This window comes from Pristis pectinata, chromosome 11 (assembly GCF_009764475.1).
Source record: "Pristis pectinata isolate sPriPec2 chromosome 11, sPriPec2.1.pri, whole genome shotgun sequence".
In the NCBI taxonomy this organism is placed as follows: Eukaryota; Metazoa; Chordata; class Chondrichthyes; order Rhinopristiformes; family Pristidae; genus Pristis; species Pristis pectinata.
Genome location: NC_067415.1, coordinates 2,552,433 through 2,578,188, shown reverse-complemented (window position 1 = coordinate 2,578,188; position 25,756 = coordinate 2,552,433). Strand labels below are relative to the sequence as shown.

Below are 25,756 nucleotides of genomic sequence, written 5' to 3'. Positions count from 1 at the left end.
TAATTCTCACACACCCTGAATCGCCACGTTTCAGGTAGTCTCTCTCTCTCTCTCTCTCTCTCTCTCTGTGATTTTTGTCCGTCTGTTTTCTGTCTCAGTGAGCGTGGATAACATTGTTAAGCCCGGTTTGTGAGACTGGGGCTGGAGGTCTGTGTGTCCTCCGTCTCTCCGTCAGTGAACATTGTTCTCTCATTATCCAGAGTGATTTAATGCAATTAGAAAGGAGGGGAGCTCGAGGCGAGTGATTGAAAGAGGGTTTAATGGTGCAAATTAACCCCTACCCCGCCCCCGAGACTGACTTCCACCCTCCCCTGACACTGGCCGGCGGAACTGCAGCCTCACAGGACTGCCTGCTGGGGCTCGGATTTATGGTGTTTCCAGGCTCCAGAGACACGGGTTCACGATGCAACCGGTAACTGAGGAGGATTCCGACTAAAGTCAACCTGTGCAGAACGTGGGCGCGTTGTTCTGGTGTCGCTTGTTCAACGTGGGACGTGTGATGGACAATCCCTGTGCAAAGTCCCGAGATACTTGCACCCTTACGCTCATTCCGCGTACACTCTCACACACTTACACAACTGCTCACACTCACGTCCCATACACATTTACAGCTCACACACACTCCCTCACACACACCCTCCCTCACACACACTCCCTCCCTCACACACACACTCCCTCCCTCACACACACACTCCCTCCCTCACACACACACACACACCCTCCCTCACACACATACACCCTCCCTCCCTCACACACACTCCCTCCCTCACACACACTCCCTCCCTCACACACACACTCCCTCCCTCACACACACACCCTCCCTCACACACACACCCTCCCTCACACACACACACACACACACTCCCTCCCTCACACACACTCCCTCCCTCACACACACCCTCCCTCCCTCACACACACACACTCCCTCACACACACCCTCCCTCCCTCACACACACTCCCTCCCTCACACACACACACACCCTCCCTCACACACACACCCTCCCTCCCTCATACACACTCCCTCCCTCCCTCACACTCCCTCCCTCACACACACACACCCTCCCTCACACACACTCGCTCCCTCCCTCACACCCTCCCTCCCTCACACACACCCTCCCTCCCTCACACACACACACACCCTCCCTCACACACCCTCCCTCACACACCCTCCCTCACACACACACTCCCTCACACACACACCCTCCCTCACACACACCCTCCCTCCCTCACACACACACCCTCCCTCCCTCACACACACACACACTGTGAGGCAGCTGAGGGTGTTGGGAGGAATTGTCCAGGTCCTGTTTACGCACTGGAACTGGCGCTGAGATTGAGCTCAAAGTGTTTCAGGAGCGAAGTAAAGAACCGGCCGCCACAGTCCCGTCCCTGACACCCTCCCCCCAACCTCCCCCTCTCCTACCCCGATGGAAATCCCCCCCCCTCTCTCTCTCTCAATGTTCCCGTGTTATTCCTCCCTCACTCTCACGTGTCTGAGTCTCCCGCTCTCTGTTCATCTCGGCCTCTGTCTCACGTCTCCTTCCAGATCTCCCAGCTTCTTGTCCTGCTGTCTCCATGTCTCTGTGACCCTTCCTGTCTGCCCCTGTCCCTCCGTCATCTCAGGCTGCCTCTACCTGTGCCTGTCCTTCCCTGCCCGTCTATGTATCTGCCACTGAGAATCACTGAATCCTACAGCACAGAAACAGGCCCTTCGGCCCACATTGCCTATACTATCTTATCTACACTAACCCTATTTGCTCATTAGCCCCATATCCCTCTGTACTTGTCCCATCGAGTACCTGACTAAACGCCTTTCAAACGTTGTAACTGTGTCTGCCTCCGTCACCTCCTCTAACAGCTCGTTCCTGACGTTCACCACCCTCTGTGTGAAAAACCTACCCCTCAGGTCTCCTTTAAGTGTCTCCCCTCTCACCTTAAACCTGTGCCCTGCAGTTCTAGAGATAGCAAAGGACTGCAGATGCCAGAATCCAGATGAAAAACACGATGACGCTGGAGGAACTCTGCAGGCCAGGCAGCATCCGTGGGGAAAAGCAGGCGGTCAACGTTTAGGGTCAGGACCCTTCCCTGCCCTGGGAAAAGACTCTGTCTACAAAATCTATGTCCCTCATAATTTTATAAGCGTCGATAAGGTCACCCCTCAGCCTCCTGCGCTCCAGTGAGAACAAACCCTGCCTGTCCAATCTCTCCCTGTAACCACAGCCTCCACTCCAGGCAACATCCCGGTGAATCTCTCCTGCACCCTCTCTATTGCTGCCACATCCTTCCTGCAGTGTGGTGACCAGAACTGTACACGGTGCTGCAAATGGGGTCCAACCAATGGTTTGTACCAGTGCAACACGACATCCCAACCCTTACACTCAATGCTTGGGCCCATGAAGGCGAGCCTGCCGAACGCCTTCACTGCCCTCTCCACGTGTGTCACTGCTTTCAGGGAGGTGTGGACTTGCACCCCAAGATCTGTCTTGGTTGTGTGTATTTGGGTTTTTATATGTTTGTGTATGCGTGCGCATGTGTGTGGTGTTTGTGCTTATGTGACTGTGTGTGTGCGTGTGTTTTTGTTTCTGTACGTGTATTTGTGTGCATGTGTACCTGTGTTTATTTGTATGTGTGTGTGTGTGTGTTAGTATGTTTCTGTGTGTGTGCCTGTGTTTCTGTGTGTGTGTGTCTTTGTGTTTTTCTGTGTGTGTGTCTGTGTTTATTTGTCTGTTTGTATATTTGTGTGTGTGCGTGCCTGTGTTTCTCTGTGTGTGCGTGTTTGTGTTTCTGTGTGTGTGTGTCTTTGTGTTTTTCTGTGTGTGTGTCTGTGTTTATTTGTCTGTTTGTATATTTGTGTGTGTGCGTGCCTGTGTTTCTCTGTGTGTGCGTGTTTGTGTTTCTGTGTGTGTTTATTTGTGTGTTTTTATGTTTCTGTGTGTCCCTCTCTCTGTCTCCACCCATCTACATTTCTTTAACTCCAAACCTCTCCGCCCTTCCTTCGACCCGCCTGTCGTACACCCTCCCAACCCGTACGTGAATAGTTCAGACATACTCCGAGCGCCATCCCTCTGAAAGAGACACGCCCGGCGTGAGTTTGCAGACGGTGCCGTTACGCTCAGTGCGGTTAACGGGAGCTCGGTGAGCTGCCGACTCGGTGTTTTCCCGGCCCGTGGCTGAATCCCAGTGAGCCGCTCTCACCCGCCCCGGTGCCACGGAATAAACAATTGGCCGCAGGCTGACACACGCCACACTTTTTGCTAAAATCCACGCAAGTAAATTTCACACGTCTGATATTCACTCAAACACCTTCCACTGACAGAATACCCGCGATCACACCGATCCAAACGTACCCCGCCTGTCCGTTCTCCGTCTTCCCAACACGCCAGCTGTTCTCGTGAGCATGAATAGAGTTGATAGAGTCATAGAGCAGGGAAACAGGCCTTTCGGCCCAACCGGTCCATGCCGACCAAGATGCCCCATCCAAGCTAGTCCCATATCCCTCTAAACCTTTCCTCTCCACGTACCTGTCCAACTGTCTTTTAACGGTCGTTATTGTACCTGCCTGAACCACTTCCTCTGGCAGCTCGTTCCACATACACACCACCCTCTGCGTAAAACCGTTGCCCCTCAGGTTCCTATTAAATCTCCCCCCCCCCCCTCACCTTAAACGTGTGCCCTCTAGTTCTTGATTCCCCAACCCTGGGAAAAAGACCGTGTGGATCACATAACCCAGAGAAATAGCTGCTCATTTTTTCCATTGTCCATATCTGGATAGACCTGGGTCTCTCGCTGGCCATCACCGGTCTAACACCAACACAAAGGCTCAAGGAGGTGCTCCTGGGTTGAGCGGGTTGTTCCCTCAGAAGCAGCTGAAGAAGATGGGTCTGAGTTCTTTGTAGTTTAGAAGTACCCAGGAGACATCTTATTGAAGAGGACGTGAGGGGGCTTGATAGGGTAGGCGGGATGTTCCCACCAGTGGGTCAGTCTGGAATGAAGGGACGTGGTTACAAGATTAGAGGATGGTCTATTAAATCTGGGATTGGTATTGGAATTGGTTTATTATTGTCACTGGTACCGAGGTACAGGGAAAAACTTGTCTTGCATACCGATCGTACAGATCAATTCATTACACAGTGCATTGAGGTAGTACAGGGTAAAACAATAACAGAATACAGAATAAAGTGTCACAGCTACAGGGGAGTTGGGACCTTCTCGCTGGGGGCAATGGATCTCTGGAACTGACCATGCCTGAGGGTTGGGATCATTGGAGGTCTGTAAAGAGGAGGGTGTTGGGTCGGGGGACTGAGGGCGATGGGGGAGTGGTACAGGAGAGGGGCTGAGATCTGGCGCAGATCAGACAGCATCATCCTGAAGGGCCGGGGCAGGTTTGAAGGGCCGAGTGGCCTTCTGCCCCTATTCTCTCGTGTTCTTGAACCCGGGTTTGGCGAAGGTGTTCCCCGGGCGCCGTGATTTTAGGGGGGTCACAGGCCCCGGACAGACACTCCCAGCGACCTGAAGGTATCTCCATCTCACCCTGACCCGATTCCAGGTTCAGCCGTTCCCGCTGCAGGAGCCCTGGGCTCTGAAATGAGGGATCTCCCCCTCTTTCTGGGCAAGGGAAACCTGGCCCGTGACCAGCTGATCCGGTGCGAGGCAGGGAATCAAAATCTCCCGGTTTGGTGAAGTGTTTGAGTGGCCCTCCAGTTGGACTGAGCTCTGGGGCAGATAGTTAGTGGTCACCCAGTCTAGAACGGGTGTGCCGACTCCCGCAGAGAGCGGTGGCGAGGTGAGACGGTGGGTAAACTCACCCCGGCTGCCTGGCGCGTCTCTCCGTCCACCAGGGCCAATTACAGTCAGGCTCGTCTGCACAATGTTTTAATCCTTAAATTTAAAAAGAAATGAACGATATTTTGAAATCTGCGAATCTGAAATTCTGGTACCTTACGCTGCAGAAAGAGGCAGTTCGGCCCGTAGAGACTGTACCAGCTCTTTGCAAGGATCTCCCATTAGCCTGAAATTCCTCCCTGTAAATATTTCTCAAGATCCTTTGCAAAAGTTCCCGTTGATTCCACCCCGCCCTCGCTCTCATCTTCATCCCTCCGCCCCTGAGGCTGATCCCTCCGCTCGCCCGCCCTCCATTCACTCCTCACCGCCTGCTCACAATGTTGGGCGCCTCTAATGAATCTCCTCTTAACCTGCCCTGCTCCAGAGAACAGCGCCGGCTCTTCCGCGTAACCGGGGTCGCTCCTCCCTGCAACCGTTCCAGTAAACCTCCTCCGCACCGCTTCCCCACAGGAACGGGCACAGTCCCCCACCGGATTCCACAGATGTTTAATGTATCTTGCTTTTATTTTCTGTTTGCGAGCCCTGAGCATCCCCGGGAACTCGCGCTGTAATGTCGCACCCTTTAACCTCCCGCTTCACTTTCCGGTCTAAACCAACCGCTTCCCCTCCACTGCCCACCTGTGACCCACTACCCACCTGTGACCCACTGCCCACCTGTGACCCACTGCCCACCTGTGACCCGTTCCCCACCTGTGACCCACTGCCCACCTGTGACCCACTACCCACCTGTGACCCACTGCCCACCTGTGACCCACTACCCACCTGTGACCCATTCCCCACCTGTGACCCATTCCCCACCTGTGACCCACTGCCCACCTGTGACCCACTACCCACCTGTGACCCACTGCCCACCTGTGACCCACTACCCACCTGTGACCCATTCCCCACCTGTGACCCATTCCCCACCTGTGACCCACTGCCCACCTGTGACCCACTACCCACCTGTGACCCACTGCCCACCTGTGACCCACTGCCCACCTGTGACCCACTACCCACCTGTGACCCATTCCCCACCTGTGACCCATTCCCCACCTGTGACCCACTGCCCACCTGTGACCCACTCCACAACTGTGACCCACTGCCCACCTGTGACCCACTACCCACCTGTGACCCATTCCCCACCTGTGACCCACTACCCACCTGTGACCCACTGCCCATCTGTGACCCATTCCCCACCTGTGACCCACTGCCAACCTGTGACCCATTCCCCACCTGTGACCCATTCCCCACCTGTGACCCACTCCACAACTGTGACCCACTGCCCACCTGTGACCCATTCCCCACCTGTGACCCATTCCCCACCTGTGACCCACTGCCCACCTGTGACCCATTCCCCACCTGTGACCCATTCCCCACCTGTGACCCATTCTCCACCTGTGACCCACTGCCCACCTGTGACCCATTCCCCACCTGTGACCCATTCCCCACCTGTGACCCACTGCCCACCTGTGACCCACTCCACAACTGTGACCCACTGCCCACCTGTGACCCACTGCCCACCTGTGACCCATTCCCCACCTGTGACCCACTCCACAACTGTGACCCACTGCCCACCTGTGACCCATTCCCCACCTGTGACCCACTGCCCACCTGTGACCCATTCCCCACCTGTGACCCACTACCCACCTGTGACCCACTGCCCACCTGTGACCCATTCCCCACCTCCAAGTCCTTGGTTATACCTCGAACCCTCGAAGTAAAACCGAAGGGGAGTCACAAGGGAGGAGACGCCAAATGTTGGAATCTGGAGGAACTCAGCGGGTCGGGCAGCATCTGTGGGACGGAAGAATTGTCGACGTTTCGAGTGGAGACTTTACATCACTAAAAGTAAATTTGGAAAGAAATTTATTTTGTTTGATATTTGGAGACTCCTTGAGGATTTAACAAAATTAAACCCAGCCCGAGAAAATTTGGAAACGTTTATTTTCCAGGACTCCGAATTATCATGCCTTTACTGTTCATAAATTCTAATTAATCATTTATTCCTATTACTAGTTTCGTAGTTGTCAATTCCCAAACCGTTCGGAGCGACCAATAATTCGATTCCACCAAATGAAATTACTATAAAGAAGCAAATCTGGTCTGGCGAGTTACCGGCAGTTTCAGAGCAGGTTGTGGTTGGGTTAAATTCTGCATCCGAGGGGCGAGATCTTCAATTGATATTTTACCACCTCGAGTTTAATTTAGTTAAATACAAAATTTAAACTCGAATGGTGCCGACCTTTAGGAACCACAATTTCAGTTCTGTGTCCCAAACATTAACTGTTCTCCGGGGGGGGGGGGGGAGGAGGGGGGGAGGAGGGTGGGGAGGGAGGGGGGAAGAATCCGGACTTGCAGAGGGTCTCGGCGAGAGTCAACCAGAGGATCGGGAGGGAGGGAGAAGCAGACAAGGGGATAATATACAGAGTGTTGGTGGCAAAGGGGCGAGAAAGTGGGGAGAGAGGGGAGATCAGAAACAGGTGGGTGGAGGGGGGGGGGGACGAAATAAATTAGGGAGAGGAGGAGTGAGAGAGGGGCTGAGAGACAGAGGCGCGGTCAGAGGTTCCAGCGGGGAGGTGAGGTTGTGAGGCCGGGAGATCAGCAGAGCGGGCAAGACCCGGGAGACTGGCGGATTAACGGGGCGGGGTGATCCCAGGGAGTGGGGAGGGGAGGGGAGAGGGGAGGGGGGGGGAGGGGGAGAGGGGAGGGGAGGGGAGCGGGGAGGGGGGAGAGGGGAGGGGAGGGGAAAGGGGAGGGAAGGGGAGAGGGAGAGGTAAGGGAGGCGAAAGGGGAAGGGAGATGCAGGCTGAGGGAGGGGAGGGGAGAGGGAGTGAGGGAGGGAAAAGGGGAGGAAATAGGAGGGAAGGGGAGGAAGGGAGAGAGCACGGGGAGAGGGGAGAGGGAGGAGGGGAGGGGGAGAGGGGAGGGGGAGAGGAGGAGGGGGAGAGGGAGAGGGAGGGGGAGGGAGAGAGAGGGAGGGAGGAGGGGAGGGGGAGGAGGGAGGGGGAGAGGGGAGGGGGAGGGGAGAGAGGGAGGAGGGGAGGGGAGGAGGGAGGGGAGAGGGGAGGGGGAGGGGGAGGGGGAGGGAGGGAGGGAGGAGGGGAGGGGGAGGAGGGAGAGGGGAGGGGGAGGAAGAAGAGGACAGAGGAGGAGAGAGGGAAGGAGAGAAGATGGGGAGAGGGGATAGAAAGGGAGGAGGGGAGGGAAAGAGGGTAGAGAGAGGGGGAGAGAGGGAGGAAGAGAGGGGCAGGGGGAGAGGGGGGAGAGAGGGGGAGGGGGAGAGGGGAGGGGAGAGGGAGAGTGGGGAAGAGGGAAGGGAGGGGAGGACTCCTGCGGCCTCTCTGATTTACCCTCTGCCTCCTGCGGATGTCCCAATTTTCAGCTGAGAACTTTCAGTGAATATTCTGGTCAACATCCCCTCGTCTCTCTCGCCGTTTGATCCCCATATAAAGGTCAGGTGAAAAAAAACTTTCAACCGCTGTCCCCCAACAACCTGGGGACAGATCAGGAGAAATCCTGAATCTTGGGTGTAAAAGAAAACTCAACTCAAAGCCTCTTTGATCTGATGTGGAGACTCACAGACCGATCCATTTGGGACATCGGTTCCCGCGACCCCCAGCTTGAACCCGCCTTTATCATCAGTTGTGTAGCAGGGAGACTCCGTCGGGTTTCACTGCGTCAGGGCTGGGGAGTGACTGTTCTTTCATTCTGAGCCCAGGTTCGGCGCAGGAAGCGGACGGAGATTTGTCGGCAGGGCAGAGGCCGGCCGAGGTCGGGACAGAACCGCATCCACGGGTCGGTATCCCCCGGCACCGGGCCGGCGCCACGGACGGCAAGGTCTGTGGGGTGTAGCGCCCACAAGGCTGGGTTCCCACTCTGTATTTTATAAAACTTTCCAATCAAAAGAGACCGAAAAGTCGTAAAAAAATTAACAGAGCCGATATCAATCGTTAGAAATAATATTGTAGACTGAATTACTATTCACGAATTTAAACAAAAAAATCCGAATATTTTATAAACTATGACGGTGAGAATCAGAACCTTTATTGGAAATGTTATTTCCAACAATAACGACGTTAAATGATTTTCCCCCATTGATGTTTGATCCTTTAACCGATCTCCGGTCTCTCTTCCCCTTCCCTTTCTCTCGTTCAATTTCTCTCTCTCTCTCTCTTTCTGAATGATCTCTCTCTGTCTGAATTTCTCTCTCACACACTCTGAACCTGAATTCCCGCTCTCCCTCTGAATCTCTCTGAATATCTCTCTCGCTCTCTCTGTCTCTGTCTCTCTCTGAATCTCTCTACCTCAACCCCTCCGGTTCCATCTCACGAAAACTCTCTTTATTGGTTACTTTTTCTACGAGGTAAGAAGTGGGCTCCGCACCCGGGGACGGAGGGCACCCAGAACAAACGAGAAAGTCGTTGGTGAAAGTTTACGGTTCCGCGCTGCAAGTGTGTGTGTGTGTCTGTGTAGTGTGTGTGTGTGTGTGTGTGTAGTGTGTGTGTGTGTGTGTGTGTGTGTGTCGTGTGTGTGTGTCTGTGTGTGTGTGTGTGTGTGTGTGTCTGTGTGTGTGTGTGTGTGTGTAGTGTGTGTGTGTGTGTCGTGTGTGTGTGTGTGTGTGTGTAGTGTGTGTGTGTGTCGTGTGTGTGTGTGTAGTGTATGTGTGTCGTGTGTGTAGTGTGTGTGTGTGTGTGGTGTGTGTGTGTGTGTCGTGTGTGTGTCTGTGTGGGTGTGTGTATGTTTGTGTGTGTCTATATGTGTGTGTATGTGTGTATCTATATGTGTGTATGTATGTGTGTGTGTGTCTAAGTGTGTGTGTGTGTGTGTGTGTGTGTGTGTGTGTGTCTATATATGTGTGTGGAGGGGAGTGGGGGCGGGGGGAGGGAGGGGAGATACCGAAAGGGTTAAATTGCTCGATTATTGATGCATGGGAGGAGATTGAAGCGGACTAGCCGCTCCATCTACAGCCCAATCCAGTCAGGATTTATTGTCATGTAAAAATGAGCCGTCGCCTCGGTATTGTTTCAAAGTGCCGGCAAGTTTATTAGGTAGCCTTGTTGTGGGTTAACCGACACAGGCACCAGAAAGGCATCAGGTCCAGGCTTCAGAAGCCCTCGTCTCCCCCACTCAGAGGGAACGCTTCGCGCTACATCCTCCAAACGAAATCTCCAAGTTCTCTTTTTTTTATTTAACCCTTCTGCTCAGCCTGAACTCCGCATTCTATGTTTAAAATGGATTACGCTTACCTCAACTCCTACGACTCCTGTATGGCGGCGATGGAAGCCTCGGCTTACGCCGATTTCAGCCCCTGTAGCCAAAGCAACAACTTCCAGTACAACCACATCAGGTCCAGCTTCGGAACTGGTCCGGTCTGCTCCAGCCTCACCCCCGCCAACTGCAGCCTGGGACCCCTGCGAGATCACCAAAGCTCACCGTACACCACAGGTAGATGTTGGCGTTTACAGTGAAATATGGAAAATTACTTGCCGCGCACTTTAACCGTGTTTGGACATTGTTAAACGTGGTGATTGGGCGGAGGAGAGGGAACTGCTGTGTAATTGAGTTATATTAGGGGGTTATTAAATTCACAGCCCGGCGCACATTAACGCCTTAATTTGGTTAAGGAAACTCTGCGTATTAAATCAAAAAAGATTATAATCAAATCTCTGCAGTGCAAAAGTAAAATGCTTTCCCCAAATTATTGGGGGAAATGATTTCTCTCCCTGTCCCCTGAGCTATAAGGACAGGCTCCAGAAGGAGCTCAGAAATGGATCGTTTGGTGGTTCAGCTAATACATCTGTATCCCAAATTAACGGATTTTTCACAGATTAACTTCGAGTTATGAATTATCCCCACTCATTGGGATTAGGGGGAATTTATGTAACCACGTTAGTTCTTGAGACACTCAAATAGCGTAGGGTGGCTCTCTGGCGAGGTGTGTCTGTGTGAATTTGTGCGCGTCTGTCTACCCCTCTCGGTCTCCCTTGTGTCCGTCTCCTTCTGTTTGTCCATGTTCTCTCCTCGTTTATCTGTCTCCCAATCTGTGTGTCCGCCTCTGCTTCTCTCTGTCTCTGCATCCGCCCCTGTCTCTCTGTTCTTTATATCTCCGTGTATCTTGTCTCTGTGCCTCTGAATTCGTTTCTCTAACCGTTTTACTCTCTCTGTTCGTTATCTATCTATCTATCTATCTATCTATCTATCTATCTATCTATCTATCTATCTATCTATCTATCTATCTATCTATCTATCTATCTATCTATCTATCTATCTATCTATCTATCCATAATCTATCTGTCTATCTATCATCTCTCTCAATCTATCCATCCGTCTGTCCATCTATCTCTTATCTATCTCCCTATCTCTCTCTTTCTATATTATCTCTCTGTCTACCATCTATCATCTCTCTCTCTATCTATCTATCTCTGTTCTCCCTCTCTCCCCCTCTCTCCCTGTATCTGTCTCTCTACCTCTCTCTACCTTGGGTAACGAACGAACTCCGAGATGCTCCCGTTGTCAATACCAAAGAAGATTTAATTCCCTTTAAAATTAATCTCGTTCCTTGGCGCCCGGATTTACGTGCGGGAAAAATATTTTCAAAAAATCATCCACATTTAAGAAACAAATGTGACACATTAGATCAGATCAGGTCAGGTATCTTTATCAGTCACATGTACATCGAAACACACAGTGAAATGCATCTTTTGCGCAGTGTTCTGGGGGATTTCGAACGTTTTATTTTTGGGGCCAAGTCAGTAAAACTCGGGGGGAGCGGGTAGAGGGCGAGGGAGGTGTGTTACCCTCCACGGAAACCCACCTTCACACCGACGTTAGGGTGTATTTCTGTTATTCCCGCCTGCGACTCTTTACAAATTAATCGTTACCAATTTAACCCACTTTTAATGTCACGCGTTTTGCCTTCTTTATATGGTATTTCGTTGATTTTTTTGGTCCGATTTGGAACGAAATATTTCTGGTTTGATTCTTACATTATCCCGCCCCTCCCTTCCGCGCTCCCAGTGACACAGACAGACAGACAGACAGACAGACAGACAGACACAGATAGATAGAACGAGCGAAAGAGAGAGAAATAGAGAGAAGCAGGAAAAGAGAGACGGATACAGAGAGGCAGAGAGACAGACCCAGGGAGACAGGAAGAAAGAGAGAGAGAAACACGGAGAGAGACGGGTAGGGGAGGCAGAGAAACGGGTAGAGAATGCAGAGGAATAGAGGCAAGAATTCGGGGGGTCAAAATCCACAAATGTCGGAACTTCCCTGGGAAAGATAACCACTGATTAAATCCTTCCAGAAATCTCCCGGTTTAACGACTGTCAGTTAATGCCGATACCGACACCCAGCCAATAATCCTTATAAAATAATTGGACACATTCCTGAGGCGAGGATCTGCAGGGTTCCGGGGTGGGGGGTAAATGCGGGATTGTGATCAATTGGAACATCTTTGAAACTAGCACAGGTTTGATGGGCCGAGTGGTTTCTCCGGTGTGAGGCTGTGGTCACAGCAGAGGAATCGAGGTCGTGGCGACCTGCTGGAGATGACGGGTGCGGACATTGGATGCAGGACCGGGGGAGATCAGCACCGACCGGCTCCGTGCGGCAGCAACACTCGGCTCTCCCGCACCTTCTCCCACCACTGAACCTGCCCCATTCCCCCCACCCCTTCCTCCCCCCCTCCCCCCCCCCGGCTGTGGAGTCCGACACCCCGGCCACTCGCTGGGGTCAACCATTCCCCGTCACTTTGGGTTCTTGTGCCGACCTCCGTCATTCTCCACCCCCGGTCCTCGACCCCTCCCCCAACGGGAGCAGTCTCTCTGCACCCGTCCTGACTTCGCATCCCTCTGTCAGACCCCCTCACAACCTCCCCTGTTCCCAGAACAACAGCCCCAGCGTCTCCGCTCCATCCACGGAAATATTGTCCCTCATCACTGGAATCGTTTTGGGAAATTTCTGCACCTTCTACAAAGTGTCACATCTTCCCCAAAGTGTGGCCCACAACTGGACACGGTCCTCCAGCTGTGACTCACAACTGGACACGGTCCTCCAGCTGTGGCTCACAACTGGACACGGTCCTCCAGCTGTGACTCACAACTGGACACGGTCCTCCAGCTGTGGCTCACAACTGGACACGGTCCTCCAGCTGTGGCTCACAACTGGACACGGTCCTCCAGCTGTGACTCACAACTGGACACGGTCCTCCAGCTGTGGCTCACAACTGGACACGGTCCTCCAGCTGTGACTCACAACTGGACACGGTCCTCCAGCTGTGGTCCACGTCACCAGCCTGCCTCCTTGAAATCTCTCACGTTGCATCTTCTGCACCATCTATAAATCTGTAACTTGTGCCCCTTAATCATCCACGTTGTCATAGTTACCCAGCACAGGAAGAAGCCCTTCAGCCCATCGAGTGCATGCTAGCCACTTTTTCTCTTACATCCCCATCAACTCTCACGCCCTCTCCTACCACGGATGGAAACACCAGAGGCAACTAACCCACCGACCCGCAGGTCTTTGGGACGTGGGGGTGGGGGGGGGGGAACCGGAGCCCCCGAAGGAAACCCATGGGGTCACAGGGAGAACGTGCCAACTCCACGCAGACAGCGCCGGAGGTCGGGTTCAAAGCCGGGTTGTTGGAGCTGTGAGGCAGATATGCTAACCGCTGCACCACTGTGTCGCCCCGGAGAAAAACTAATCATTATAACTACAGTGGACATTGTAAGTGCTGTGTTTTTGAACAAACCCATCCACATGCGATGACTTGGGGTCAGTCATTTGCCCTTTTTTTGCTGTTTTCTCATATATGTTCTGTTCATCCATGGATCTCTTGTTTTACCTTCTACTGTTGTCCTTCAGGAGAATGCAGCTATGCTGTAGCTGAGACGTCGGCACCTTAAGCACTTCACACTCCTCGCTTTCCCTGACAAACTTTGATCCAGTTTACGGAGACCATATCTGTTCTCATTCATTGAAATTGGTCCTTCCCCAATTAACTAGTTTTATCTTGGCGTGGTCAATATGCTTTTCCATAACTATTTTATATTATGATCACTCTTGCTTTGATGCTCCCCACTAGTACTCACTCCTGCCTCACTTCCCAACAATACTGCATTCCTCCCTCGACCAGGGGCACTCAGGGCAAGAACACATACTCTCTGCCCCTTACGTTATTGCTCCCTGAGAAAGATAGGTGACTGGTCTAGCACTGACACTCTGACCAGAGTGGCCACCAGTGCACAGCAAGATTCCATAAGGGAAAAGTGTGAGAGAAGGGAGAGCGCGTGGGAGGTAAAAGTCCAGAGGGGAAAGTGAATGGGAGAGGATGAGAGTGGAAGCAGATCATGTGGGGAGACAGAAAAGAGGGAGAAGAAAGAGAAAGAATGAGGAAGTCGATAGAAAAAAGGGGAAGACAAGGATAAGGGAGAGAGATGGGGCAGAGAAATGGAGGGAGAGAAGACAGAAACATTCAGAGAGAGAGGAGAGATGTGGATAGATACAAGTCAACTGAATAAACTCTGTGGGTTTAACCTCTGCTCCATGAAGAAGCCTTGCCCTGTACTCCTGAAACACGTGGACAGACCCTGATAAATTGGTAAATTAGTTTGTTATTGTCACACGTACCGAGATACAGTGAAAAACTTGTCTTGCAAGCTGTTCATACAGATCATTTCATCACACAGTGCATCGAGGTAGTACAAGGGAAAACAATAACAGAATGCAGAATAAAGTGTCACAGTTACAGAGAAAGTGCAGTGCAGGCAGACAATAAGGTGCAAGGTCATAACGAGGTAGATTGTGAGGTCAAGAGTCCATTTTATCGTACTAGGGGTCTGTTCAATAGTCTTATAACAGCGGGATAGAAGCTGTCCTTGAGCCTGGTGGTACGTGCCCTCAGGCTTCTGCCCAATGGGAGAGGGGAGAAGAGAGAATGTCTGGGGTGGGTGGTGTCTTTGATTATGCTGGCTGCTTTACTGAGGCAGTGAGAAGTGTAGGCAGAGTCCATGGAGGGGAGGCTGGTTTCCATGACGTGTGGGCCCAGAGCTGTCGGGCTGTTGAGCCGTGAGGTGGGGAGTGACCAAGACACCTGCCTGAATGTTTACTTCTATGCAAATTTCAAATGCTTCCCATAATTCTCCTGCTGGTTAAATGGCCTTGGCAGTAATCTCATCGTTCTTAGCTCATCTCAGGAGACAGTCATCTGATCCACCCTCCCTCTGAGTAACTCCATCGATGACGCTGGTCCATGTCAAACCGAGCAATCACTTCCTCCACAGTCGATTTACCAGATGGCAATGAGAAGCGAGCGGTGATAACCCCCTCCAGCCCAGGAGGCTGCCGTTCCACGTGACTCAGCAGCATTACACCTGGCAGGGTAACTCTGGAGGACGTGTGGAGGAGGAGAGAGGAGGACAGTTCCCAGTGGGGCAGGGGGATGGACGGAGGAGGGGCAATCCCATCCTCAGATTCTGCTGGGATTCATAGTCACAGAGCAATACAGCAGGGATACAGGCCCTTCAGCCCAACCAGTCCGTGCCGACCACGGTGCCCACCCAGCTAGTCCCAATTACCTGCGTTCGACCCATATCCCTCCAAGACCCGCCCCTCCATGTACCTATCCAAGTGCTTCTTAAATGACACTGTTGTACCTGCCTCACCCACTCCCTCTGGCAGCTCGTTCCATATACTCACCACCCTCTGCGTGAAAAAGTTGCCCCTCAGGTCCCTTTCAAATCTTTCCCCTCTCACCCTAACCTATGCCCCCTAGTTTTGGACTCCCCTACCCTGGGGAAAAGACTGTTACCGTCCACCTTATCTATGCCTCTCATAATTTTAAACACCTCTACAAGGTCGCCCCTCATTCTCCTACGTTCCAAGGAATAAAGACCCAGCCTGGCCAACCTCTCCCTGTAACTCAGGCCCTCGAGTCCCGGCAACGTCCTCGTAAACCTTTCCTGCACCCCCTTCCAGTTCAACCACGTCTTTTGTATAACAGGGCGACCAAAACTGTGCACAGTGCTCCAAGTGCGGCCTCACCAATGACTTGTACAACTGCAACATAACGTCCCAATTCCTATACCCAGTGCCCTGACTGATGAAGGCCAGCATGCTGAATGCCTTTTTCACCGCCCTGTCTACCTGTGACGCTGCTTTAAACGCACTATGCACTTTTACTGTCAGTCCCTCTGTTCCACCACACTCCCTTTTGCCCTACCATTCACAGTGCAAGTCCTATGATGCTTATCCAACCCCACTTTCTCCAGATCATTAGCCCAGTAACCCAGGCGACTCCAGGAGTGAGGGGTCTTGGCAGCAAATGGATTTGAGGTTCTTCCCCAGCCATGTTGGCCTGAGCACCCTCATCGACACACAGTTCATTGGCAATCGATATTACTCGGCCAGTGCCATAGCAACACGGCTGATGTGGGGACAGGGATGGTGGGGGAATGAGGGGGTTGGGAGAGGTGGGGAAGTGGGTGGTAGCAAACAGGAGGAACTTTCCAAAGTGTTGGTAAAAAATGCAGAGAAACAGTGTCCATGCTGGGAGAGAGCTGAGGGGGACTTGGGTTGGAGAGATCTTTCAAAGAAGTTCCATGAGCTGAGTGGTTTTCTGTGCTTCAAGACTCCACAGATGTTCCTGAAGAACTCACTGGACACAGCCACGTGTGGCCCCTCCCAAAGGTACCACCCATGGTGTGGGTCTGTCAACGGGGCCTTGGTGTCCTGCTGTTTGACCTGGAGAGGCAGGTTGGACTGTGCCAGAGTGTGGGTCAGGGTCAGTGCTTGTCCCAGTCCCTCTCCTAACCCCTGTCCCAACCCCATCTCCCTCCCAACACCATTCCCTCCCAACCCCAATCCCCTCCCCACCCCATCCCATTCCCAACCCCAGTCCCCCTCCCCCAACCCTATCCCCCTCCCCATCTCCCTCCCAACACCAGTCCCTCCCAACCCCATCTCCGTCCCAACCCCATCCCCATCCCCCTCCCCTCCCCACCTCACTTTCCAACCTCATCGCCCCAAATCTCATTCCAGCTCCCATCCCAACATGCACCCCTTCCCTACCCTCCTTCCCCACCCGCTCCCCTCCCACCACTCTCTCCATCTCCAGCTCCACTGCAGCCACTTTGCACTGGAATTAATCAGTCCACCTTTTACTTTTCCACTGTTTGTGCTCTGGGTGTCACAGTCAAGGCCAGCATTTGGGAAGGTGGGGGTGAGCCCCCTTCTTGACCCGCTGCAGTCCTTCTGGTGAAGGGGCTCCCACGGTGCTGTTGGGGAGGGAGTTCCAGGATTTAGACCCATTGACGGTGAAGGAACGGCGAGATATTTCCAATTCGGGACGGTGTGTGACTGGGAGGGGAACCTGCAGGTGGTGGTGTTGCCCTGTACCCACTGCCCTTGTCCTTCTGGGTGGGAGAGGAGGTGGGTTTGGGAGGCGCTGTTGGAGTAGCCTGGGTGAGTAACCGCAGTGTGTTGTGTAAGATAAGATAAGATAAGGTTTCTTTATTAGTCACATGTACATCGAAACACACAGTGAAATGCACCTTTTGCGTAGAGTGTTCTGGGGGCAGCCCGCAAGTGTCGCCGCGCTTCCGGCGCCAACATAGCATGCCCACAACTTCCTAACAGGTACGTCTTTGGAATGTGGGAGGAAACCGGAGCACCCGGAGGAAACCCACGCAGACACGGGGAGAACGTACAAACTCCCTACAGACAGCAGCCAGAATTGAACCCGAGTCGCTGGCGCTATAATAGCGTTATGCTAACTGCTACACTATGGTGCACACTGCAGCCACTGTGCGCCGGTGGTGGAGGGAGTGGGTGTTTAGGGGGGGTGGATGAGGCGCTAATTGAACGGGCTGCTTTGTCCTGGACGGTGTTGAGTTTCTTGAGAGTCATTGGAGCCACACTCACCCAGGCAGGAGAATATTCTATCACATTCTTGATACGTGCCCCTTTAACTGGTGGAAAGGCTTTGGTGTGTTCTGTGATGGACACCCACCCCTCGTAGCCATGGTATCTATGTGGCTGGTCCATTTGAGCTTCTGGCTAATGAAACCCCCAGGATGTTGATGGTGGGGGACTCGGTGGTGGAAACGCTGTCGAATGCCAGGGTTAGGTTGGACTCTCTCTTATTGGAGATGGTCATTGCCTCTGTGACATGTGTTACTTGCCACTTCTCAGCCCACGTCTTGCTGCCTGCAGGCAGGGGCTGCTTCACTGGCTGAGGAGCTGGGAATAGAATTGAACATTGGGCAATCACCATCGAACAACTCACTTCTGACCCTGTGATGGAGGGAAGGTCACTGATGAAGCAGCTGAAGATATTTGGGCTCAGGACCCTCCCCTGAGGAGCTCCTGGGTTGGATGATTGACCTCCTACCACCACAACCATCTTCCTTGGTGTGAGGTCTGACCAATGGACTGAAACCCTTCGATGCCCATTGACCAGTTTACCAAAGCCCCTTGATGCCACTCTCAAAGGCAGATGACAAGGGCAGCCACTCTCACCCCACATCTGATCTTTTGTCCATGTTTGGTCCAAGCTGGGCATCAGTGAGCAGGTTACCGGTGAGTAAGCTCTGCTTGATAGCGCTGTTGACAACACCTTGCTTCACTTTGCTGATGATCGACCATCGGCCAATTGGACAGTAATTGGCCGGATCTGATTTGCCTCGCATCTTGTAAACAGGATGTCCCTGGGCAAGTGTCCATGTTGCCGGGTAGACTCCAGTGCTGTAGCTGACCTGGAACAGCTTGGCCGGAGGCACAGATAGTTCTTCAGAACTCCAGCGAGACGTGGTCTGGTCCTGCAGCTTTCGCTGTATCTGGTTCTCTCAGCCATTTTGAGTCACAGATGATTCAGCATGGACACAGGCCCTTCGGCCCAACGTCCCTGCTGACCAAGGTGCCTTTCCAAGCTGGTCCCATTTTGCCCACATTTGGCCCATATCCCTCTAAACCTTTCCTATCCACACACCTGGTCAAATGTCTTTTAATCATTGTAATCGTACCTGCCTCTACCACTTCCTCTGGCAGCTCGTTCCACACACCCACCACCCTCTGTGTGAAATACTTGTCCCTCAGGTCCCCTTTAAATCTTTCCCCTCCTACCCTAAACCTGTAGCCTCCAGTTTCGGACTCCACTACCTTGGGAAGAGGACCCTGACCATCCACCTTATCCACACCCTGCATGTATCTATAAACCTCTATTGGACAGCACATTTTAGCTGATCAAAAGCCAGAATGTTAGCCCAGGGAACTCCTCAGTCTTCCTCTAGTTCCACGGGATCTTTAACATTCCTCCAGGTGGACAGAGTGGACCTCCCTTTAACCAATGCACAAACGGCCTCAGTACGGACTTCACTGCACAATCACTGTGGCAGGACTTAACACAACCTACCTGAATACAAGCAGGGATCCCAAGGGAGGGAACTGTTCAGAGAGTCGGTGATGGGGGAGAGTGTCCGTGGGCTGTGGGAGGGGATTCAGTGGGTGGGGGGAGTCGGTGATGGGGGAGAGTGTCCATGGGCTGTGGGAGGGGATTCAGTGGGTGCGGGGAGTCGGCGAGTTCACTGGCTGAGACAGGACTGCAGGTTAAATCGTCTGATTCTTGCAAAATTCCTTTTATTTCCGGAAGGACAGAATTTGACAGAATTCGAAAAGCAAGTTACTGCAGATGCTGGAAATCTGCACTGTATCTGGAAATGCTGGAAAAACCCATCAGGTCAGGTAGCTACTGCGGAGGGATAGCATTAACGCTTGACATGTGTGTGCACATGTGTGAACTGCCTCCTCGAACCTGTTTCACTGGTCAACACCATCCTGGCCGAACTGATTCCAACCTGCCGACCCCCCAGTAGCCTCTCACCCCCTCGCTTCTCAAGAATTGATCTCCCTCTGCCTGAAAAATATTCAGAGACACTGCTTCCTCCACCCCTTGGGGGGAGAGTTCCAAAGACTGACTGCCCTCTGCGAGAGAGAATCCCGCCTCATCTCTGTCTGCGGTGGGCGACCTCATTGTTGAGCTGGGACCCTTGGTTCCAGGTCCTCCCACAGGAGGAACCATCCTCCCCACACCCACCCTGTTGAGATCCCTCAGCATCTGATATGTTTCCGTCAAGTCCTCTCTCACTTGTCCAACCTCCCGTGGATACAAGCCCAGTCTGTCCAACCTCCCCTCATAAGGCAGCCCTTCCAGACCAGGTCTTGTCGAATGGAACGTTTCCAAGCTGCTTCTCTAACACTCTACATAAGGAGATTGTGACCATACACAGTCCTGCAGATGTGCTCTCCCCAGTGCCCTGTTATAATCAGATCATAACCTCCCTACTTATGTATTCAATTCCCCTTAATATAAGTAACATGCTGTCAGCTCTTCTAATTTCTTGCTGTACCTACATCCTGGTCATTAGGACCACACATGGAGCATTGTGCGAAGTTCTGGTCGCCCAACGACAGGAAGGATGTGATTAAGCTGAAGAAGGTGCAGAAACGACTCACAAGGATGTTGCCAGGACTGGAGGGCTTGAGCTACAAGGAGAGACTGGACAGGCTGGAACTGTTTTCTCCGGAGCGTAGGAGGCTGAGGGGTGACCTTATGGAGGTTTATAAAATCATGAGGGGCACAGATAAGGTGGATGGTCACAGTCTTTTCCCCAGGGTAGGGGAGCCCAAAACTAGAGGGCACAGGTTTAAGGTGAGAGGGGAAAGATTTAAAGGGGACCTGGGGGAATCTTTCTCACACAGAGGGTGGTGGGTGTATGGAACTGGCAGCCTGAGGAGGTGGCAGCGGTGGGTACAATCGTAATGTTTAAAGGACAGGTCCATGGATAGGACAGGTTTAGAGGGATATGGGCCAAACATGGGCAAATGGGACTGGTTTGTCAATGGTAATTGGTTTATTATGGTCACATTTACCGAGATACAGTGAAAAAGCTTTTGTTTGCCTGCCAGACAGACAGATCAGTCCACGCATCAGTGCATCGAGATAATACAAGGGAAAACAATAACAGAATGCAGAATAAAGTGTTACAGTTACAGAGAAAGTGCAGTGCAGGCAGCCAATAAGGTGCAACGGCCACGGTGAGGTAGATTGAGAGATCAAAAATTCATCTTTATCGTACAAGAGGTCTGTTCAAGAGTCTGATAACAGAAGGCAGTGGGAAGTGTAGACAGAGTCAATGGAGGGGAGACTGGTTTTCATGATAGACTGGGCTGTGTCCACAACTCTCTGCAACTTCTTGTGGTCTTGGGCAGGCCAGATGCTATACCAAGCTGTGATGCATCTGGATAGCATGCTTTCTATGGTACATCTGTATAAATTGGTGATGGTCACTGGGGACATACCAAGTTTCCTTAGCCTCCTGAGGAAGTAGAGGCGCTGGTGAGCTTTCTTGGTCACAGCGTGGTGGGTGGACCAGGACATGTTTACACCTAAGAACTTGAAGCTCTCTGCTATCTCCTCCCTTCTTTCCAACATAAGACATGCCTGGTTTGTAAATGTTTCCATTTCTGGAGAACGGCCAGCAGCCAAGGAGAAGGGCATATGGTGACGGCAACTGAATGTAGGCAGGTCAGTTGAAGGGGCAGAGATCTGGCAAATGGAGAATATTGTGGGAAAGGGTGTAAGTGTTCATGATGGCAGGAAAAATAAAGAAGACAGATATTATCTAAATGGTGAGAGATTGCAGAATTCTGAAACACAGTGCGTGGCAGAGTTATAGAGTTATACCGCTGGAAACAGGCCCTTCGGCCTAACTCAGCTGTGCTGACCTAGTGCCTTAACTGAGCTCTCAACCATCTCCACCTCATAACCACTGATACAGACGGGAGCGTGTACTCTGCCCTGCTTCCTGAAGTCAATGACCTGTTTTGCTGACACCGAGGGAAAGGTTGTTGTCTCGACACCATGCCACTAGGCTCTCTATATCCTTCCTGTACTCAGTCTCATGGTTGTTTGAGATCTTGTCCACTACAGTGGTGCTATCTGCAAACTTGCAGATGGCGTTAGAGCAGAATCTGACCATGCAGACGTGAGCGTATAGGAATTAATGCAAGGGGCTGAGGACTCAGCCTTGTGGGGCACCAGTGTTGAGGATAATCGTGCCGGAGGTGTTACTGCCTATCCTCACTGATTGCGGTCTGTTGGTCAGGAAGTCAAGGATCCAGTGGCAGAGGGGGCGGCCAAGTCTTAGTTCTTGGAGTTTGAAGATGAGTTTATTTGGGATTATGATATTGAAGACATAGCTATAGTCAGTAAATAGGAGTCCTTTTCTTTCAATTTGATACAAAGATTAGCAATTGGCCAGTAGACTGGTAGAATTTTGAAAGTCCTTAAATCCAAAGTTTTTATCACCTGCCCTGATCTTTTAATATCTGGTTGATGCTGCTCCTGGGAAACATCCCTGGATGATTTTGTTGGCTTGAGGCAACAATATAAACAGTTCTTATTGTGGAGAGACTTTCGCCCAGCAGCACCCCTTTGTGGCCAGATCCCCAAACTACATTGTGACCGTTGACATTGTAAAATTGAATAGGTAACTGTTGACATAGCAATTTATTCTAAACTCCAGGGAATAAAAGTCCAAACTGTCTTGCCTCTCTTGATAGGACAATCCTCTCATCAAAGAAGTAGAAGCTTTTAGAGGCTGTTAGATAAACACATGAACATGCAGGAAATGGAGGGATGTGGATCATGTGCAGGTAGAAGGGATTTAGTTTAATTTGGCACCGTGTTCGGCACAGACACAGTGGGCTGAAGGTCCTGTTCCTGTGCTGTACTGTTCTATGTTCTATTCATGAATCACTGCCTCCTAAAGCTACTATCTCCTTTTTTAGTTAAGGGCACCAAAACTGTGCTCAGTGCTCCAGGCATGGCCTCACCAATTGTAACACAACCTCCCCATTCTCGGACTGAAGCTTTAATGGAAAGTGATCGGTGGGGGAGGGACACTTCCAACAGATCAGGGAGCCTGGGACCAGGGGGCAGGTCTAAAAAATGGAGCCAGGGTTTTGGGGGGTGATGGTCACTCACCAGAGCTTTGGAATTCTTCCATCAATGGCAGTTGATGCCGGGACAGTTCTTAACTTCAGTCTGAGACTGGAGACTTTCCGCAGCGGGGAATGGGATACAGGGAATCACGTCACAGATCAGTGGTGATGTCAGTGAATCACAGCACAGGTCGAAGGACTGAAGGGCCTGATCTTGTTCCCGGCTCTGACCACGTTGACCGCCCCCACCCCCCCAGCCACCCCCCCGCCCAGGTTTGATTCAAGCACCAGCTCCGGTCCTCCCTAATCCGGATTTCTTTCGATCCTAGTTCCGTACAAGTTCTTCACGGATCACGGTGGGATCAACGAGAAGCGGAAGCAGCGGAGGATCCGGACAACGTTCACCAGCTCCCAGCTGAAGGAGCTGGAGCGAGTCTTCGCCGAGACCCACTATCCAGACATCTATACCCGTGAGGAGCTGGCACTGAAGATCGATCTGACTGAGGCTCGTGTCCAGGTACGGCTTTCCAAATGCTCCCTGCCTGGTCCCCCACCTAGGGACAGTGGGGGCTGCTTCACTCCCCACCCCCAGAGTCCAGAGCTTCCAGGGCTTCAAGTCTCAATCCAGAGGCTCCAACAGCCCAGCTGACGCTGCAGCCGAGAACATCCCCAGGGGCAGAGAATGTTCTGCCGCGATCCACACATGATTGAGTTTCAGTCGCTACCTTTGAATAACTTGCGCGCCTTCACTCCAGGTCTCTGCTTCCCAACACTTCCCACCATCACGGAATGGAAACAGGCCCCCTATTCTGTGTTTCTGCCCCAAACCAGCCTCCTTTAATGCTCTCCATCTCCCTACCTCCCCACATCCCCATCTCCCCACATCCTCATCTCTCTCCCAGTTTCCCACTAAAACCCTGTCAATTCTTCACCTCCACCCTCCTGTGAGCGAGCGTGTCCTACACTAGCTCTTACCTCCAGGATGGGCTTATCCAGGATTTTCTTGGTGACTGTTGGATACTAGGCTCCTGCTTCCTGAGATGCAAGTCATTTTTCAGTAGGACAGAAGGTGGGGGAGGGATGTGTAGAACAAGGGGGAATGTCTGTGATAGGATGAGTTAAAAAGGCTTAATGGGGGTAGTTACCAGAACTTCAAACTTCTTGCTCTGTATAATGATGTTTGTGGTAAAATGGAACCTGCCCAGTAGATTAGACTTAACAAGTAGGATAAGAAGAACAGAGCCAACCTGATATGAAAGCAGAAAATGGAAAATTCTGGAAACCCTCGGCAGGTCAGGCGACATCTATGGAGTGAGAAACAGTCAATGTTTCAGATGAGGCACCCTTCTCAGACTTGCGATGCGGAGAAATAATTGAAATAAGAGAAAAGAATGGGCACGAGACGACAGGGCGGTAAAGAAGGCCTACGGCACGCTTGCCTTCATCAGTCGGGGCGTTGAGTACAAGAGTCAGGAGGTCACGTTGCAGCTGTATAAAACTTCGGTTAGGCCGCACTTGGAGTATCGTGCGCAGTTCTGGTCGTCCCATTATAGGAAGGATGTGGAGGCTTTTGGAGAGGGTGCAGAAGAGGTTCACCAGGATGCTGCCTGGATGGAGAGCATTACCTATGAGGAGAGGTTGGACAAACTTGGGCTGTTTTCTCTGGAGCGTCGGAGGCTGAGGGGAGACCTGATAGAGGTTATAAAACTATGAGAGGCACAGATAGAGTAGACGGCCAGACTCTTTTCCCCAGGGTGGAAATGTCAAATACTAGAGGGCATTGGTTTAGGGTGAGGGGGGGAAAGTTCAAAGGAGATGTGCGGGGCAAGTGTTTTTTACACAGAGAGTGGTGGGTGCCTGGAACGGGCTGCCAGGGGTGGAGGTGGAGGCAGATACAACAGTGGCATTTAAGAGGCATTTGGAGAGGCAGGTGACCAGGCGGGGTGTGGAGGGATGTGGATCACGTGCAGGCAGATGGGATTAGTTTAATTTGGCGTTGGGTTTGGCACAGACACGGTGGGCCGAAGGGCCTGTTCCTATGCTGACCCCTCCCCCAATTCTGACCACACCCCCACCTTCCTGTTTCCCTGTCTCAATCCAGGTCTGGTTCCAGAATCGACGAGCCAAGTTCCGGAAGCAGGAACGAGCGGCCAACTCCAAGGGCAACGGAACCAGCGGGGGCGGGAAGAAGGGGGACCTGCTGTCCGAGGAGGAAGAGTCCAAAGACCCCAAGTGTAGCGACCCCGACAGCACAGCCAACCCGGCCTGTCCCCCCTCGTCCATCTCCGCCCCCACCCCTGCCCCCTCCGGCCCCGTCTCCAGCACCAGTCCCCACCCCCTCAACATGCCCAGTCCCAACAGCTCCCAGCCCATGAAGCCCCCGGCATGGGCTGGCACTGAACTCCTGAAAGCCCAGGCTTGGCAGCCGACTGACAACATGGCCGGACCCTTCGCCGGAGTGCTCTCAACCTTACACAGAAAGGCCAACGTACTCAAACCGAACCTCTTCTAGAGAGGGGAGAGAGGGAGGCGGGGGAGAGAGGGAGGGGGAGAGAGAAGGAGGGGGAGAGAGGGGGAGAGAGAGAGGGGAGGGAGGGAGAGAGGGAGGGAGCGTGAGAGGGAGGGAGAGAGGGGGAGAGAGGGGGAGGGAGAGAGAAAGGGGGAGAGGGAGAGAGGGGAGGGAGAAGGGGAGAAAGAGAGGGGGAGAGAGAGAGGGAGGGAGAAGGGAGGGAGAGAAGAGGGGGTGAGTGGGAGAGAAAGAGGGAGAGACGGAGGGGGAGAGAGGGGAAGGGAGAGAGGGGAGAAGGAAAGAGAGAGGGAGAGTGAGAGGGAGAGGGGGAGAGGGGGGAGAGAGAGGGGAGAAGGAGGTAGAGAGAGAGAGAGAGAGGGAGGGAGCACGGGGGGGGGGATCTATGGGCCAAACCATGGGCCCTGC

The 25,756-nt window shown here is 52.5% G+C and overlaps 1 protein-coding gene across 1 annotated transcript; it reads left to right on the top strand.

The window, feature by feature from the left end:
- The first annotated feature begins 10,043 nt into the window (after window positions 1–10,043).
- On the top strand, window positions 10,044–25,333 carry phox2a (paired like homeobox 2A). Its single transcript, XM_052026508.1, has 3 exons — window positions 10,044–10,266; window positions 23,151–23,338; window positions 24,923–25,333. The coding sequence occupies exons 1-3, from the start codon at window positions 10,044–10,046 to the stop codon at window positions 25,331–25,333; spliced, it is 822 nt and encodes a 273-aa protein (XP_051882468.1).
- Window positions 25,334–25,756: the final 423 nt, after the last annotated feature.

Coding starts and splice junctions, on each gene's coding strand:
- phox2a (XM_052026508.1), top strand. CDS start 10,044: ATGTTTAAAATGGATTACGCTTACCTCAACTCCTACGACTCCTGTATG. Junction 10,267..23,150: donor AAGCTCACCGTACACCACAG/GTAGATGTTGGC, acceptor TTTCGATCCTAG/TTCCGTACAAGTTCTTCACG. Junction 23,339..24,922: donor TGACTGAGGCTCGTGTCCAG/GTACGGCTTTCC, acceptor GTCTCAATCCAG/GTCTGGTTCCAGAATCGACG.